This window comes from Heptranchias perlo, chromosome 10 (genome assembly GCF_035084215.1).
Source record: "Heptranchias perlo isolate sHepPer1 chromosome 10, sHepPer1.hap1, whole genome shotgun sequence".
NCBI lineage: Eukaryota > Metazoa > Chordata > Chondrichthyes > Hexanchiformes > Hexanchidae > Heptranchias > Heptranchias perlo.
The window spans coordinates 46,045,741-46,064,979 of record NC_090334.1 but is presented as its reverse complement, the minus strand read 5'-3'; the positions used below and the strand labels follow the sequence as shown (position 1 = coordinate 46,064,979).

The following is a 19,239-nucleotide window of genomic DNA, read 5'->3' as shown; positions in this document are numbered from 1 at the left end:
AACGGATTGTACTTCCATTTTAGAGCTAATTGGCATTGTGCAACCTTATTCAACCAGCAAGACAGGATAGTTTGACCTGTACATGTTTCAGTGACATACCATCAATACCAGTCAACAAAAGATGCAACTTCTGCCTGGAAGGGTATGACTAGGGGCACTAATACACTTACTTTATTCCTGTCTCAGGAGAATGGTCTCTATTCTCCTTCATTCTTGCTGGATGCTAATCTCTGCAGTGTTGCTGGACTTTGCTACATCATATGGAGCCTCAATTGCTATAAGATGCAAACACGGGGGACATTCTTGTGGGCCTAGAATGTCACCAGTTCCCTTCATGTTCCACAGTGCAACCAGTCGGACAACTTCATGTCTGCACTCAGTTGCGCTTTTCCACTGTAAAACTGCCTCAAGTCAGCTTATATGCTTTTACACAGAATGAAGCTTCTGCACTTCATCACTATAATGATTTCCTGTTAATAGACTAGTAAATGACAGGTAGCCCAAGGACAGCAGTCTGCAGCCATCCTATTTGGTGGCACATGCTATATCAGCAATGCTAGCCAATTACATTAGAAACACTGTCAACAGTATATAAATTGTAAATATTTGCTGATGGTGTCATTGCATCACACAAAAACAGAATAAATGCAATCACTTATTTTAAAAGTTAATAATGGGGTCTCACCATCAGCCTCACAGAAGTTGTCTGTAGAGTCGTCATGTCTGGTCCAGTCAAGCACTGCTTGTTTTGTTTCTTCACTAAAAGGTTAAAGATTTTTAAAAATCATTGATCAAATATTGTTTGGATTAGTAGAAGTCATTCAGATGATGAACATAATAGCCCCAATTTTAACTCCCTGGCAAGAGTCACGTGGGCATGGCGAACAACAAACCATCCGACCCTCCACAGCAAGAGACCCGAGAGATTTTAACTCCCAGGCCTCATCTGTGTAGACCTTCTCAGTCTCCTGCCCGAACCCAGTGAGAAGTGCAAGCTGGCAGGTGGGAGCAGGATTTCGGATGGCAGGGGGCCACTGCTGGGTACCCAAAGGAAGGGTTCCTGGTACTCAGATACGTGGTTGGGAAGGAGGTCGAGTGAACATTGTGATAGGGGGAGAGAGAGGGGAAGGGAAGCCTGGGTCAGGAGAGGCCCAAGGTTTCCTTATGGAGCCCAAAGGAAACAAAAAAATAATATTCTAGGCCTGTTCTGGCCCCGGCTCCTCTTGCCACCAGGTTGGCCTCAGGTTAAAATTGCAGCCAAGCCCCAATTATATTATCAGAGTCCGAGCTGCATATTTAAAAAAGGACCCTGCTGCTTTCTGGCAGTTGTCCCTCTCACTTGCTCAAAACAGCAGGTTAAAACTGCAATGAACGAGATGGCAACAGGATTGGTGGAGGTAAGTTGTCGTGGCCACTTCAACTGCCTGCCCTCCCAGTTTCCTCTGGGTGGGCAGGGTTTAAATTGGTCCTAATATGTCACAGCCAATTCTTTCTACCTTAGACTGCACCAATTTTCTACTTGAAACAGCTGTGAAATAATGAGAGAGAGTGGAATTTAAGGATAATAGGCCCTGTGTGTCATTCAAATTACCTCAAAGAATTGTTAACAGCGCCGAGCTTCTCTGCCTTTTCACATTCACGGTCATGTTGGGAAATTACATTTGCTTCCTCAGTGTACTGGAAGGTCACAGAATTACATTAGTCAATCATTTTTTATACATGCACCATAGTATCGGAAACTGTAATACAGAGTGCTCCCATCAGAATTTCCCAAACACATCGCTTTTGCTAATATCCTCTCTCTCTCTCTCTCTCTCTCTCTCCCTTTCTCCATGGAATTAGATATAATAATACACACACTTACAAAATATTTTTATATTTTCCATTTGTTCTCACAATTGTCCATACAGGGGAATAAAATGTAAGAATATTTATAACTGAAGTGTTCATCTCAGATTACAGTCTGACACTGTTCACACCTCCCCCTGTTTCTCCTGTATTTTTCTCTCCTTGTGGATTAACAGTTTTCTTCACTTTCCTTCCTATAATCTGTATGCAGGTCTCTTTTCCTGCAAGATAAAGGAATTTCTGTAGATATGAGAGCCCTAATGTGTGGGTCCAGCTCAGTTTAGTGACAAAAAAGGCTACTCTCACCTCTGGCTATAAGGGTAAGTGAAATCAGTTTTTACAAGAACATCCTCTCCCTTATTGAGCCTATAGTTCAATAAGTTTAAAAAAATGCTAGAACATGGGGGTAAATTTTAATGGGGAGCCAGGAAGAGGGCGGGGAGTTCCTGACGGGAAACCTGGAAGTATAGGTTTCCTGGATGTCCTTACGATTTTGACGTAAGGACGTCTTTCAATTTTTTTCTGTACGTTTCTCACCCGACAGCCAGCCAGTTTGACAGACTGGCTGTCAGTCAGACGGAGGAGCAGCCAGGGAGCAGATATGACTTAGCTCGGGGGGAGGGTTGGTCATCGGGGGTGATCGGTCATTGTAGGGGGGGGGGGGTCATCAAGGGGAGTCATCAGGGGCTCACTCATGGGAGGGTCGGACAACAGGGGTTTGGAGTTCGTGGGTGAGGTAGGAGAGACTGATCACTGTGTGGGGGATCGCGGCAGGTAGGCTTGTTGGGCCTTGAGGAAACACACCTGCTCCTCCTGCCCACAAACTGTGCAATGAAGGCACTTACCTGTTGATCCAGGCCATCTTGCCTCTTTTTACGTGGTGTGAAGCAGCAGGCCCGGGAATCCCAGCCCCCAAGAGTTAAAAAATGTTTTTAAACCTTTTAAAATGGAGACCCGCAGCCTCCTTAAAAGCCTTCACTGACCGACCCGCCTCCTGGGTGCGGGTTGGTTGCCTGCCCCTCCACCCGTCTCTATTAAAACCGGAAGTAGGCGGGTTTTACTTTTTTTTTAATGATTTTTACCTTCCTACCCACCCGTTCGTGGGGTTAAAATTTACCCCATGATCTCTGTTATAATGTAATATTTTCATTGCTCATGTTTTACTGTAACACAGAATATTTTAGCGGACCCTAAAACACTGAAAACATTTCACTAAAAGATGTGATACAGAGAGAACAAGGGTTTCTTGCAGTTCTATGGAAATCAAAATAGTGGTGCTTCTTTAAGATCACTGAACACTTTTCCTCAACACAGCTAAAAACTACCACCTTCTTGACTGGCATATCACAGATGCACTACCACAAGATGTCGCCTAATTTCTCACTAAAAACCAGGGATCGAACAAACAGATAACATACATGACTGGCAGCTCAAAGCGTAAGCTAACAAGTCAGGACTGAGGTGGAAGCAAAAGTTTTTGTTTGTAGCGTAAAGGTTTTCATGGCTTCCAAACATTGTGCTATAATAAGAATTTACATGCATTTTACAGATTATGCAACAAATGTGTGAGAGAGAGAGGGAGAGAGTAAATAGGGAGATTGGCAGATCTGAGAGGAGGTTATAAGGGCCTGGGAACAGTACAGGGATTTGCTGGGTTCGAGGAGGCAGCGACCTTGGAGAGGGGCTGAGGTCTACAGCATGAAGTGAGTGCTAGATGGTGTCAGAATTGTGCAAGATCACAGGGCAAAGTAGCACTGGAGAGAGGCTCCTGGAGTTCGTCTGGACTGGAGAAAGATGTCAGGACCTGAAAGCTCTGGGAGTGGAGTCCTGGAGTAAGCAGAAATGGATGGGTGTCCCATGGCCTGAGAGCATGGAGGGGGAGATGGTCAATCAGAACCAGGCAGATGGTCCTGGGGGATGGTAGCAGTCGAATGGAGGGGGCGACAACATCTGGAGCACTGGGAAGGGACTTCTTGGGTCTGCAACTATTGGAGCATAGACTGGTCCCAGCCTGTGGGGGTACCGGAGAGGGAACTCCAAGCATCAGGAGATTCGCGGGGGGTGGGCTGTGGTGAGGGAAGTATCTTATGCACTGCTGGGGTTATTGAGATCTGGCAGTGCAAGGGTTTGGGTTCTGGCAGTATTTTGACGGGGGTAGAATGTGGAGGCTGCAGTTGGGCAAGAAGTAGCAGCAGCTGCGGTCAGGCAAATATCCCAGTTAAATCAGGGAGCAGATACAGTCAGGCAACAGGGCGAGTTGATGCTCCGTTTGACGAGGGAATTATTGTTGAGAGCAGACCTAAAGTTGGGGTTGGGAAGAGCAACAGTAGGATGGAGGGAGGAGGGGGATGGTAGGGTTGTAGGAAGAGGAGACTTGAAAAAAAAAACATAAAAACCTCAATGAAGAAAGTTGAGAGTTTGGAGCCTTGCGAAGATGGGAATGAGTCTGCCATGAGGAGGCAAGGACAAGAAATAGGATTAAATATAGGAAGTTTAAGCACGACAGGAGCATTACAGACATACGTGACAGAAAAAGTATGACAGAAAGTAACTGTTACCCCAACATGAAGTGCGTGCAATACTCAAGAATAGTAGGCCTAAATTTTTCAATCTGCAGTATTTTAGCACTGGAGTTACCGCCTAGAAAACAGAATTTGAAATAGTATAACTTAGTTGATCTCTCACTGCTCACAATGAGTCTGAAGATCCAGCGTTTTACGTATAACGTACAACATATTCAGGCCATTAATTTATGATATAGTAAAATTATTACAAAGGGTTGTGGAAGTAGTAATGTTTTCTGGTTAAACTTGTTATACCTACATTGTTACGAATCTGTAAATCAGTGACGTTGTTTACTATTGTATGTTTCTTCAGCTACATTTAAAAAGAAAAGTCCAAGGTCCACAGGAAGAAGGAAGGGAACATGTTCCAGGTTGCAGATAGTATCATAGTAGGTACAGCACAGGAGAAGGCCATTTGGCCCATCGAACCTGTGCCAGCTCTTTGAAAGAGCTATCGAATTAGTCCCATTTCCCCATTCTTTCCCCATAGCCCTGTAAATTTTTTCCCTTCAAGTATTTATCCAATTCCCTTTTGAAAGTTACTATTGAATCTGATTCCACCACCCTTTCAGGCAGTGTATTCCGGATCATTACAACTCGCTGCGTAAAAAATGTTTCCTCATGTCGCCTCTGGCTCTTTTGCCAATCACCTTAAACCTGTCCCCTCGGGTTACCGACCCTTCTGCCACTGGAAACAGTTTCTTCTTATTTACTCTATCAAAACCGTTCGTGATTTTGAACACTCTCATCAAATCTCTCCTCAACCTCCTTTGCTCTAAGGAGAACATCAGCTTCTCCAGTCTGTCCACATAACTGAAGTCCCTCATCCCTGGCACCATTCTAATAAATCTCTTCTGCACCATCTTTAAGGCCTTGACATCCTTCCTAAAATGTGGTGACCAGAATTGAACACAATACTCCAGCTGAGGCCTAACCAGCGTTTTATAAAGGTTTAGCATAACTTCCTTGCTTTTGTACTCTATGCCTCTATTAATAAAGTCCAGAATCCCATATGCTTTTTTAACAGCCTTCTCAACTTGTCCTGCCACCTTCAAAGATTTGTGTATGTGCACCCCAGGTCTCTCTATGCCTGCACCGCCTTTAAAATTGTACCATTTAGTTTATATTGCCTCTCCTCATTCTTCCTACCAAAATGTATCACTTCACACTTATCTGTGTTAAATTTCACCTGACATGCGTCTGCCATTTCACCAGTCTGTCTATGTCCTCCTGAAGCCTGTTACTATCCTCCACATTCTTTACTACATTTCCGAGTTTCGTGTCATCTGCAAACTTTGAAATTATACCCTCTATACCAAAGTCCAGGTCATTAATATATATCAAAATGATAGGAGGCATGTAAAGGTAGTGGAGAGGGATTTTTTTTTAATGGTGGGAGGATGGTCCAGTAATCTGGGTGCAGGGGATGGAAGGGAGTGTTGGAATATTGAGGTGGAGCCCTTGGGTCTCAAGAGTGGGAGGGCATCCTGGGATCTGGAAGTGGTGGGAAGATTGTGGGAGCATTGCGGGGTCGGGGGAGGGGTTGGTTGAGGGAGTACTGGAGGCACATCCTGGGTGCAGGAAAGTAGGAGGAGGGATCTGGGAATGGTGTGTCAGGATAATTGGGAGTGGAATGAACGAATGGATAGAATAAGTAATAAGAGGATGAATCACAGGTGTGAGAGATCTTAGCTTGTATGTGTACTTGTGGCAGCTGGGATAAGGTCAACCACATACAGGTGTGTACTTCAATTATTATTCCAAATAACAAACAAAAATCCAATCACAGTACAAATGAGTAACCCTGCAATACCCTTCTGCCAGTCTCATTATCAATATCACACATTTGCTTACATTAAAATAGTCATTGAACCATCTGTGGTAGTTGTAAATATAGACATTTGTTGCCAAGAATTTACAGCTCTGCAAACTAAGTCAAAATGGTACTTTACATATCTAATGCGGAAGAATGTGGCCTATAACAAAATACTCAAGCTTTACCCTTGTGATTTGAGATATCATCTGGATCCCTAAATTATGTTACTGTCCCCGTTGATTATTCTTGACATGTAATGGAACAAATCCGTGCCTGGCAGATACTTTTGATAATCTAGTAGTCATAATCTTGTACAAAAACAAATGCATTTACACTTTAGATTCTCCATAATTGAATACCTAATCCAAATAGACTTTGAATGAAAACAAGTACTTTTAAAATGTGCAATAATTTACTTATACAATTTTAAATACAACCAAATGCTGCATAAAATAATATTGAAGTCATTGTAAATACGATACCTTAAAACTTTCTGACCTAATTCCTGCTGGTACTTCATTCTGAAGAAAAAAAATATACAATGCATTTTGTGAAATAAAGTATAATGGAAAATAGTGTCATTTGAATACCCTAGAAAAACTATTGCGGATTCGTCCAATTCAGTTCCTATTTTAGCTTATAATTTTTTCTGAAAATTACCAAAATCTTTGATTAATAAATGATTACACAGTGCATCCCTGTTATTGTCATTCCCTGTATTTTTTTTCTAAATTTACCTTTACCCCGATACCCTTTTCCCTCTATTTGCTACTTGGTTTAAAAACTTTTAAAGAAATTATGATCTTACTGGTTGACAAGGTTTAACAGCGCAATCCCTCAGACCGCAGTGGCTATTATCTGACCAGAAGGGACAAGGCTTCTTTAAATTCACCTGGAAAGGTTGCAGAAACAGTTTAAACAAGTGCAGCAATCACATTAAGTAATCAAAAGTCTTACATATGAACGTTGAAGAAGATAGAGAAGAGCATACCTTGTAATATCTGAAGTAGTCACTTTCGAGGAGTTGTTGCACTTTGGGGAATAGCTTGTTGTTGTTAAAGTCTTGAATAGTTTCAACATCACAAGTGCAGTCATCAAGGTATCCAGTTACCTACAGTTAAAGGATTTAAATGACTATCGTCTTTGCAACTTCCTGTAACTTGCTAGCTTGCAAAAGTTCTGAAGTACAGTCAATGACCAGTGAATGGAACACACTTCTCATTTTGCTTTCAGGAACAAAATCACCCAAAAAAGCAATGCTACACCAGCTACAGCTCAACTACAACAGAGGACTCCTAACTTCACCAAGACCATGTGATCTATCCAGGTCATTTGCTGTGGCCAAGGTTTTAATGCTTTGTTGTGCCTGTGCAATTGCTCTGAAGTTGAGTTACAATGCTATCCATAGATCTTCCTCAATTTCAGAAGAAGGTCCATACAGCCCAACAGTATGAAAACTATATTGTTGACCTGGAGAAGTGGGCTGAGAGCTCAGGCTGCAGACAACCAGAACAAAATGACAGCTCCATCATCAACCAGTTATAATTGCAGTGCTGTCATATAAATGGAGAATCAAAGGGACACTGTTCCCATTCAGAAGCATAGCCAAATATCTAAAGTGAGAATGATAAAGATTTGCATAGTGCCAGCAGGTTGCTGCAGGTGCAAAGCTTGCCTTTTGCCGACAAGAGTAGACTGTCTGAACTTCCACTTTATTCCTCATGGTTTGACTTTTACTTTTTTTTTAAAATGGGCTGGCTGGTAGAAGGAGTGCTTTGCAATGACATAGTGCTAGATTCCTTAGCAGTATCAAAGAATCATAGAAAGGTTACAGCACGGGAGGAGGCTCCTTCCGCCAATGGGAACAATTCTCTCTATCTACTCAATCTAGACCCTTCATGATTGTGAATATCTCTATCAAATCTCCTGTCAACCTTCTCTGTTCCAAGGAGAACAACCCCAGCCTCTCCAGTCTATCCAAGTAACTAAAGTCCCTCATCCCTGGAATCATTCTAGTAAATCTCTTCTGCACCCTTTCTAAGGCCTTCACATCTTTCCTAAAGTGTGGTGCCCAGAACTGGACACAATACTCCAGCTGTGGCTGAACCAGTGTTTTATAAAAGGTTCATTATGACTTCCTTGCTTTTGTACTCTATGCCTCTGTTTATAAAGCCCAGGATCCTGTGTGCTTTTTTAAACTGCTTTCTCAACCTGCCCTGCCACCTTCAGCAATTTATGTACATATACCCCTAGATCTCTCTGTTCCAGCACCCCTTTTAGAATTGTGCCCTTTAGTTTATATTGCCTGGTAAGGGGTAAGAGAATGAAAAATGCCAAATATTTCAGTAGTAAAAAGAAGAGAGCTGTGACTACACTCTAGTGGTCAAATCCCTGTCTCCACTGATATACATATTTCACTTAGCAACCAGGCATGTATCAGAAGTTTTGGGGGTGGAGGGGTGGGGGGGCAGCAGGGGAAAAAGTGAAGGAACTTGTCTTCCTGAATTGCTCAAACAGATCTTGATGACAATATTCATGGAAGTTGCTGGCTCGCCCCTCCAGTTCCAGTAGGACAGCATGGATGTGGGGAATTTATATCTAAGAATATTAACCCAAACCAAAACCGCAAATGGAAAATAATAAAAAGATAAATTTAAGTCTTGAGTTATGAACATAAACTATTTTTTCTGTCAAAATCCAATTTGGAAGTATAACGAGGGGAACATTTTTACATTACAACTGCATGGAAATCTATTAACTGACAACAGGACTTTAAATTCTAAAACAAATCCAGTGGTAATGGTCTTTTAGTCTGTGACTTACAATGGCATCTTAGGGAAGAAATAGCAATAGCTCCCTCAGGTGGCACTGGGACGATGTTGAGAGAAGCTGTTGGCCTACTACGTGTGCACTAGAGTTGTAAACCTGAAGACAGTCAGCAAAGTTATGGCTAAAACACTGTTTAAAAATGCTCGGCTTTTTAATATTATTTACTAATATATTTGTATATTTTGGTCATATCCACATTTATAAAAAGTGCATCATTGACAAGGTTTCCAGGTATATCACTGGCTATTATTTTAATTAAATGTCCATTTGTAATTTTTCGATTTAAAATTAGTCTAAATGTTTAATTTGGTACTTTATTGCCGATAAAGTCATTCCAACTCCCCCCGAACTATGTTGTTGTGATTATACTTTACCATGCTAAAATAATATTTTTGCTTCAAGTTACTATGACGTGCATCTAGGCAGTCAAACTGAGATTTTTTTTTTATTCGTTCACGGGATGTGGGCGTCGCTGGCAAGGCCGGCATTTATTGCCCATCCCTAATTGCCCTCGAGAAGGTGGTGGTGAGCCGCCTTCTTGAACCGCTGCAGTCCGTGTGGTGACGGTTCTCCCACAATGCTGTTAGGAAGGGAGTTCCAGGATTTTGACCCAGCGACAATGAAGGAACGGCGATATATTTCCAAGTCGGGATGGTGTGTGACTTGGAGGGGAACGTGCAGGTGGTGTTGTTCCCATGCGCCTGCTGCTCTTGTCCTTCTAGGTGGTAGAGGTCGCGGGTTTGGGAGGTGCTGTCGAAGAAGCCTTGGCGAGTTGCTGCAGTGTATCCTGTGGATGGTGCACACTGCAGCCACAGTGCGCCGGTGGTGAAGGGAGTGAATGTTTAGGGTGGTGGATGGGGTGCCAATCAAGCGGGCTGCTTTATCTTGGATGGTGTCGAGCTTCTTGAGTGTTGTTGGAGCTGCACTCATCCAGGCAAGTGGAGAGTATTCCATCACACTCCTGACTTGTGCCTTGTAGATAGTGGAAAGGCTTTGGGGAGTCAGGAGGTGAGTCACTCGCCGCAGAATACCCAGCCTCTGACCAGCTCATTTAGCCACAGTATTTATATGGCTGGTCCAGTTAAGTTTCTGGTCAATGGTGACCCCCAGGATGTTGATGGTGGGGGATTCGGCGATGGTAATGCCGTTGAATGTCAAGGGGAGGTGGTTAGACTCTCTCTTGTTGGAGATGGTCATTGCCTGGCACTTATCTGGCGCGAATGTTACTTGCCACTTATCAGCCCAAGCCTGGATGTTGTCCAGGTCTTGCTGCATGCAGGCTCGGACTGCTTCATTATCTGAGGGGTTGCGAATGGAACTGAACACTGTGCAGTCATCAGCGAACATCCCCATTTCTGACCTTATGATGGAGGGAAGGTCATTGATGAAGCAGCTGAAGATGGTTGGGCCAAGGACACTGCCCTGAGGAACTCCTGCAGCAATGCCCTGGGGCTGAGATGACTGGCCTCCAACAACCACTACCATCTTCCTTTGTGCCAGGTATGACTCCAGCCACTGGTGAGTTTTCCCCCTGATTCCCATTGACTTCAATTTTACTAGGGCTCCTTGGTGCCACACTCGGTCAAATGCTGCCTTGATGTCAAGGGCAGTCACTCTCACCTCACCTCTGGAATTCAGCTCTTTTGTCCATGTTTGGACCAAGGCTGTAATGAGGTCTGGAGCCGAGTGGTCCTGGCGGAACCCAAACTGAGCATCGGTGAGCAGGTTATTGGTGAGTAAGTGCCGCTTGATAGCACTGTCGACGACACCTTCCATCACTTTGCTGATGATTGAGAGTAGACTGATGGGGCGGTAATTGGCCGGATTGGATTTGTCCTGCTTTTTGTGGACAGGACATACCTGGGCAATTTTCCACATTGTCGGGTGGATTCCAGTGTTGTAGCTGTACTGGAACAGCTTGGCTAGAGGCGCAGCTAGTTCTGGAGCACAAGTCTTCAGCACTACAGCTGGGATGTTGTCGGTGCCCATAGCCTTTGCTGTATCCAGTGCACTCAGCCGTTTCTTGATATCACGTGGAGTGAATCGAATTGGCCGAAGACTGGCTTCCGTGATGGTGGGGATATCGGGAGGAGGCTGAGATGGATTATCCACTCGGCACTTCTGGCTGAAGATGGTTGCAAACGCTTCAGCCTTGTCTTTTGCACTCACGTGCTGGACTCCGCCATCATTGAGAATGGGGATGTTTGCAGAGCCTCCTCCTCCCGTTAGTTGTTTAATTGTCCACCACCATTCACGACTGGATGTGGCAGGACTGCAGAGCTTTGATCTGATCCGTTGGTTGTGGAATCGCTTAGCTCTGTCTATAGCATGTTGCTTCCGCTGTTTAGCATGCATGTAGTCCTGAGTTGTAGCTTCACCAGGTTGGCACCTCATTTTTAGGTACGCCTGGTGCTGCTCCTGGCATGCTCTTCTACACTCCTCATTGAACCAGGGTTGATCCCCTGGCTTGTTGGTAATGGTAGAGTGAGGAATATGCTGGGCCATGAGGTGACAGATTGTGCTGGAATACAATTCTGCTGCTGCTGATGGCCCACCGCGCCTCATGGATGCCCAGTTTTGAGCTGCTAGATCTGTTCTGAGTCTATCCCATTTAGCACGGTGGTAGTGCCACACAACACGTTGGATGGTGTCCTCAGTGCGAAGACGGGATTTCATCTCCACGAGGACTGTGCGGTGGTCACTCCTACCAATACTGTCATGGACAGATGCATTTGCGACAGGTAGATTGGTGAGGACGAGGTCAAGTAAGTTTTTCCCTCGTGTTGGTTCGCTCACCACCTGCCGCAGGCCCAGTCTAGCAGCTATATCCTTCAGGACTCGGCCAGCTCGGTCAGTAGTGGCGCTACCGAGCCACTCTTGGTGATGGACATTGAAGTCCCCCACCCAGAGTACATTTTGTGCCCTTGCTACCCTCAGTGCTTCCTCCAAGTGGTGTTCAACATGGAGGAGGACTGATTCATCAGCTGAGGGAGGACGGTAGGTGGTAATCAGCAGGAGGTTTCCTTGCCCATGTTTGACCTGATGCCATGAGATTTCATGGGGTCCAGAGTCAATGTTGAGGACTCCCAGGGCTACTCCCTCCTGACTGTATATCACTGTACCGCCACCTCTGGTGGGTCTGTCCTGCCGGTGGGACAGGACATACCCAGGGATGGTGATGGAAGAGTCTGGGACGTTGGCTGAAAGGTATGATTCTGTGAGTATGGCTATGTCAGGCTGTTGCTTGACTAGTCTGTGGGACAGCTCTCCCAATTTTGGCACAAGTCCCCAGATGTTAGTAAGGAGGACCTTGCAGGGTCGACTGGGCTTGGTGTTTTGCCGTTGTCGTGTCCGGTGCCTAGTGGTCCGATGCCGGGTGGTCCGTCCGGTTTTATTCTTATTATGACTTTTCGTAGCGAGATTTTACAACTGAGTGGCTTGCTAGGCCATTTCAGAGGGCAATTAAGAATCAACCACATTGCTGTGGGTCTGGAGTCACATATAGGCCAGACCGGGTAAGGGCGGCAGGCTTCCTTCCCTAAAGGACATTAGTGAACCAGATGGGTTTTTACGACAATCCGGTAGTTTCATGGCCATCATTACTGATACTAGTATTTTAATTCCAGATTTTTATTTAATTAATTGAATTTAATTAATTGAATTTAAATTCGCCAGCTGCCGTGGCGGGATTTGAACTCATGACACTGGATTTTAGTCCAGGCCTCTGGATTACTAGCCCAGTAACATAACCACTATGCATGGAGAATCATGGGAATGATTTCCCATCACTGCCATAATGTGAAATAACCTAAAAAATAAGAACTTATCCCTATTAATAAGAATTGGAGTTCATCTCCGCACAATATACCTCGTGTGCATCACTGCACTATCAAAAAACTTCTATGTTTTGATAAAAAGACTTCTCATTTTAGTGTTGAAATATGTGTGATTGAGTGTATTTTAAAAGGAACCTACAGTTAAAATTGATTTGTCACCTTTACTAAACCCAAGAAGCAGAGCAAGGAGAGGGTGATGTTTGTTTTTCTGATGATGAAAATTCATAAAAACCTTAATTACCTTAATAACGAACATGTAATCCACATAAAAAGGCACAGAAGTAAATGGAAGAAGTTTTAAAAATCAGAGTTATGATATCCAGTTTCATTTTAGAAATTTCCAGACACGCCACTGAAAAAATTGACTAGTCCAAAACGCAATGAGTGGCACGCCTAAGCTAAGACCGAATATTGATTTCAGTCGCATGGTGTGTTGATGGTCTGACAACCCGTCACTATGCAATAAATACAGGCTTTGCAATTCCCTATCTCATCTATGCTGTCAGGGAAGGAATAAGAGTAGCAAATCACTGCAGGCATGGTATCTAGGGGCTAGATCAAGACTGGAATCAGAACGAGTCCAGATAATAGGTTGCCCATGGACCTGGCATAGCACATTGCATATTGCCTTTTCTTTTTTAATAGTATGAGTATAGAAAAGAATCAACAGGAAAGCCTTTCTGCAACACAACTGCAAATATCCTTCTTATCAAATGGGGAATGAGTCTTTAATTTTAAACACGTACATTTAACAGCAACTCTGCATTGCATGGGTACTTTACCCGATAGAACATGTAAGCAGTTATCCAAAGTCAATTTTAGATATCTGCAAATATGTTCAATAGAGAAATAACGGCAAGAGCAAGGGAATAACTAATAGAATTAAAGTGTGAGCTCAGCTTGTGTAGGTCCCAAGTTCAATTCCCAGTTTAAGTTCAGTTATCTGATCTCACCTAGGATAACAGTTGAAACAATAGAATTGGTCTCAGCGGCCTGGACTATCGGCGAGGAGAAAAGATATTATTTTGCAATGCATGTCCCCAACAAGATACAAATAGTGTGTGTTTATTCAAGTACAGTGGTGTTCCCACTACCCATTGAATCCAGTTTTCCCATTACATTCACTTGTATGAAATTCTTGGAGGTTTGATATATGTATCTGTCTCAAATGACTGGAAATCATTTAGAGTGCAACTTTTATATCCTGATGCCAATAACAACAAAAATTAAATTTTAAAAAAAATAGACTCCACAGGTTCTCCCTATTGCTCAGTGAGTGACTGCAGCATATGCTGTGGTATTGAACCAAAGAGCCAGGAAGGTGGCAGGTTAAATTAGCTAATTGCAGTTGAAGCAGCAGTGGGCATTCCAAAACTGACCTCAGTGCTTGGAAGGAGTGAAAGAAGTCACTTTGTGTGCATTTTACAATACAACTTTAGTGTTGTGAAGCAAGACTGCTTTGCACTAAAGCTGACATTGTAGTGTGAATCTGGAATCAGGGCCCTGCCTCAAAAGCAACAACTTGCATTTATATAGCACCCTTAATGTAGCAAAATGTCCCAAGAATGTTACCAAACAAGATTTGACACCGAGCCACATAAAGAGATATTAGGACAGGTGACCAAAAGCTTGGTCAAAGAGGTAGGGCCTAGGCAGCTGAAGGCACAGACGGCTCAGGGGACAAGAGGTGTGAAACTCATTGGGAGGGGGAAAAGGAGTGGTCTCACGAACTTCAGTTGGACATTGCATGGAATGTAACTTTAGTCCAATGTTAAGCCAGGTATAAAAATGCCTGTGGTCCCTTGGATCTTCTGGACTCTTTTTAAACCTATCAGTGATGATTTTAAATACCTGGACAATATGGACAATGCCACCTATACTCTCTAAACATTTAAAATCTAACTGATGGAAGACGTGCTCTGCCTATGCATTTCATCACAACAACCAGAATTCGGGTTCCAACTGAGCAGTGTAAACGGGACGGCCTGGCTAGAACCTACACTACAGCTACAGGGATGAGCATTTTAATTAGAGTTCTGGCTCTTGATCATTATCCAGTGCCCTGTGCTAAAAAGTTATGGATGTCTATCAAAGACAGAATTGGATATGGTTGTTTTGCCCCCTTCCTCCTCCCCTCCACATCCCCTCTCCCCATAGTCAAGTCTCGTTAACACTCACCATCTAGGTTCGCTTTACCCCAGCAGTTAGTAACTTCAGAAGAAGTGAGCAAAAAAAGGAAAATATTGATCCAAATAATCCTAAATGTATTTTTAGTTGAATTACTGCAACCCTTCAGGTGGATATAGATTCCTCTAGCTTGATTTGTAGACTCTTAAACATGACGACGACAACAACAACAACAACTCGCATTTATATAGTGCCTTTAACGTAGTAAAATGTCCCAAGGTGCTTCACAGGAGCGTTGTCAAACAAAATTTGAAACCAAGCCACATAATGCGATATTACGACTGGTGACCAAAAGCTTGGTCAAAGAGGTAAGCTTTACGGAGCGTCTTAAAAGGAGAGAGAAGTCGAGAGGCGGAGAGGTTTAGGGGGGGATTTCCAGAGCTTAGGGCCTAGGCAGCTGAAGGCACGGCCACCAATGGTGGAGCGATTAAAAACGGGGTGGGCAAGAGGCATGAGTTGGAGGAGCGCAGAGATCTCAGAGGCTGAAGGAGGTTACAGAGATAGGGAGGGGTGAGGCCATGGAGGGATTTGAAAACAAGGATGAGAATTTTAAAATCGAGGCGCTCCCGATTGATTTCAACGTGTATCAGACACTCCATTAACCAAAAAAATGTAAATTCACCCATTCCGGCTGGAAGATACTTGACAATTTGTAAATGTTCCATCACACACCCATTTCCTTTGTATCGGTAAGCCGAGTTGTAATTACACGAGAGGGGCAGTGCTTGGTGTATTTTCATTTTGCCTTGAGTCCGACCCTGAAGATTTCCTGGTCATACCACACTACCAACGAACCGGTCGCATCTCAGAAAGAGCTCTGGTCGCATCTTGCCCAAAAGCAACAACAGCGCGGTACCCATCACATACAAATTTTAAAACACAAAAGTACCGAGCAGAGCACCAAACGAATGCCAGCCGAGCCCCACTGTACAGGGAACATCTCTACACGAGCAATAGTAAGACTAACAGTGTTCTACACCGTTTTGATACACACACACACACACGAAATAGGCGACGCTATATATTTTTTAAAAATCACTGTCTGTTACCTGATGGGAACGCCTCTGGGCATCCGATTGTATCTTTAAAGCAGTGTCCTGTTTACTCCAATCTGGAAATATACAGAACATCAAAAAGAGCAGAGCCGACATTATAAGAATCACTTATTCTTGGCTTATACGGTAAAATAAACTATTCCCAAAAATGCAATTGCTGAGAACGAACAAGCACCAGCAGGAAATAAACTCGACTCATTGAAAGTTTTCTTTTAAAGCAGAAGCCCCGCCTTCTTGTAAATTTCACTTTGCTTCCGAGTGTGCAAACTTGCACGTCACAATAATCTTAGGCCAGAAATATCCAAGAACGTCCTGTGGCGTCACATTTTCTGTTACAGTAATATGATTTGTGTTACAAGTAATTGTTTAACTTGCCGGATGTTAGAAGTGACTAATACTGCACTATAAATGGGTAGATTGGAAAAGCAGAAGGGGCAACTTCCTTTAAGTATTTTGCGGACGTGGATTATGTGCTTGTCTCCAATTGCTGGCAAGAGTGGGATTTTTAAAATACTTATTTGATTTACACGTATATGGTTTGATGCATCACATGGCAAGATTATGACTCATACCCTAGAGATTTTGTGTTCTGCATTAAAATCAACTCTCGAGTATTTTAGCTTGCCTGTAATCGAGGGCGCTACCTTAACCTCGGTTGACTGACTTCCAGCAAGTGACGTTGAAATATACTTTTTTGGCTCTTCACTCAGATGAGGCGGATTCTGAGAAGAATAATTTCATAACAGTTTCATTCAAAATACAGGCTGAGTAAATCAGAAAGCTGTAACTGGCTGGCTAGCGGTTATTAATTAAACTATAATGGATACATCTACTGCACGCCTAAATTTAATACTACCATTTGATTAATAGAGCTACTTTTCAAAATACTTTGAAGAAACTGGGTGGTAAAGTAGCTGTGCACACTGCCCTTACACCTCTTGGATCGAATCCAGTTCAGGATGATGGGATAGAACTCTACTTTAGTTGACATTGGGCCACAGCACAAAATTGCTCCCAATTTAGCAATCTCACACTGAAGGGCTACTAGAATGGCTGGTGTAGGAAATTGAAATGTCATGTTGGTGCAGCAAAGAGTTTGGGATTAAAATAGGAAGAAATGTCCCAAAGTGCTTCACTGATACTTAGGGAAAAAATTGACACAGAGCCAAAGGAAATATTAGGAGGGGAGACCAAAAGCTTGGTCAGCTATGTGGGTTTTAAGGAGGGTCTTAAAAGAGGAGAGAGAAGTGGATCATGGCTGATCTTCGACCTCAACTCCACTTTCCTGCCCGATCCCCATATGCCTTGATTCCCCTAGAGTCCAGAAATCTGTCTATCTCAACCTTGAATATATTCAGTGACTCAGCATCCACAGCCCTCTGGGGTAGAGAATTCCAAAGAAGACAGAGGGTGGTTGTAGAGGGTTGTTTTTCAGACTGGAGGCTTGTGACCAGCGGTGTGCCTCAGGGATCGGTGCTGGGTCCGCTGTTATTTGTTATTTATATTAATGATTTGGATGAGAATTTAGGAGGAATGGTTAGTAAGTTTGCAGATGACACCAAGATTGGTGGCATTGTGGACAGTGAAGAAGGTTATCTAGGATTGCAACGGGATCTTGATAAATTGGGCCAGTGGGCCGATGAATGGCAGATGGAGTTTAATTTAGATAAATGTGAGGTGATGCATTTTGGTAGATCGAATCGGGCCAGGACCTACTCCGTTAATGGTAGGGCGTTGGGGAGAGTTATAGAACAAAGAGATCTAGGAGTACAGGTTCATAGCTCCTTGAAAGTGGAGTCACAGGTGGATAGGGTGGTGAAGAAGGCATTCGGCATGCTTGGTTTCATTGGTCAGAACATTGAATACAGGAGTTGGGATGTCTTGTTGAAGTTGTACAAGACATTAATAAGGCCACACTTGGAATACTGTGTACAGTTCTGGTCACCCTATTATAGAAAGGATATTATTAAACTAGAAAGAGTGCAGAAAAGATTTACTAGGATGCTACCGGGACTTGATGGTTTGACTTACAGGGAGAGGTTAGATAGACTGGGACTTTTTTCCCTGGAGAGTAGGAGGTTAAGGGGTGATCTTATAGAAGTCTATAAAATAATGAGGGGCATAGATAAGGTAGATAGTCAAAATCTTTTCCCAAAGGTAGGGGAGTCTATAACGAGGGGACATAGATTTAAGGTGAGAGGGGAGAGATACAAAAGGGTCCAGAGGGGCAATTTTTTCACTCAAAGGGTGGTGAGTGTCTGGAACGAGCTGCCAGAGGCAGTAGTAGAGGCGGGTACAATTTTGTCTTTTAAAAAGCATTTGGACAGTTACATGGGTAAGATGGGTATAGAGGGATATGGGCCAAGTGCAGGCAATTGGGACTAGCTTAGTGGTATAAACTGGGCGACATGGACATGTTGGGCCAAAGGGCCTGTTTCCATGTTGTAAACTTCTATGATTCTATGATTCTATGAATAACTTCACATTTCCCCACATTATACTCCATTTGCCACCTTCTTGCCCACTCACCTAACCTGTCTATATCCCTTAACAGACTCTTTGTGTCCTTCTCAAAGCTTACTTTCCCACCTAGCTTTGTATCATCAGCAAACTTGGATACATTATACTCGGTCCCTTCATCTAAGTAATTAATGTATATTGTAAATAGCTGAGGCCGAAGCACCGATCCTTGCGGCACCCCACTAGTTACAGCCTGCCAGCCCGAAAATGACCCGATTTCAGCTCTTTTTTCCATGTTTGGACCAAGGCTGTAATGAGATCTGGAGCCGAGTGGTCCTGGCGGAACCCAAACTGAGCATTGTTGAGCAGGTTATTGGTGAGTTAGCGCTGCTTGATAGCACTGTCGACGACACCTTCCATCACTTTGCTGATGATTGAGAGTAGACTGATGAGGCAGTAATTGGCCGGATTGGATTTATCCTGCTTTTTGTGGACAGGACATACCTGGGCAATTTTCCACTTTGTTGGGTAGATGCCAGTGTTGTAGCTGTACTGGAACAGCTTGGCTAGAGGCACAGCTAGTTCTGGAGCACAAGTCTTCAGCACTACAGCCGGGATGTTGTCAGGGCCCATAGCCTTTGCTG

General features: G+C 43.6%; 1 protein-coding gene across 1 annotated transcript in view; it reads right to left on the bottom strand.

Moving 5' to 3' along the window:
• Window positions 1-16,597, bottom strand: part of ero1a (endoplasmic reticulum oxidoreductase 1 alpha) — a 36,409-nt gene extending 19,812 nt beyond the window's left edge. Inside the window, exons 1-6 of the mRNA XM_067991621.1 lie at window positions 16,130-16,597; window positions 7,220-7,339; window positions 7,037-7,120; window positions 6,711-6,749; window positions 1,592-1,677; window positions 686-759 (exon numbers count right to left, since the gene is read on the bottom strand). Of these exons, the coding sequence (XP_067847722.1) occupies window positions 686-759; window positions 1,592-1,677; window positions 6,711-6,749; window positions 7,037-7,120; window positions 7,220-7,339; window positions 16,130-16,231 (505 nt within the window). The 5' untranslated portion in view covers window positions 16,232-16,597. The remainder of the gene's footprint in view (window positions 1-685; window positions 760-1,591; window positions 1,678-6,710; window positions 6,750-7,036; window positions 7,121-7,219; window positions 7,340-16,129) is intronic.
• Window positions 16,598-19,239: the final 2,642 nt, after the last annotated feature.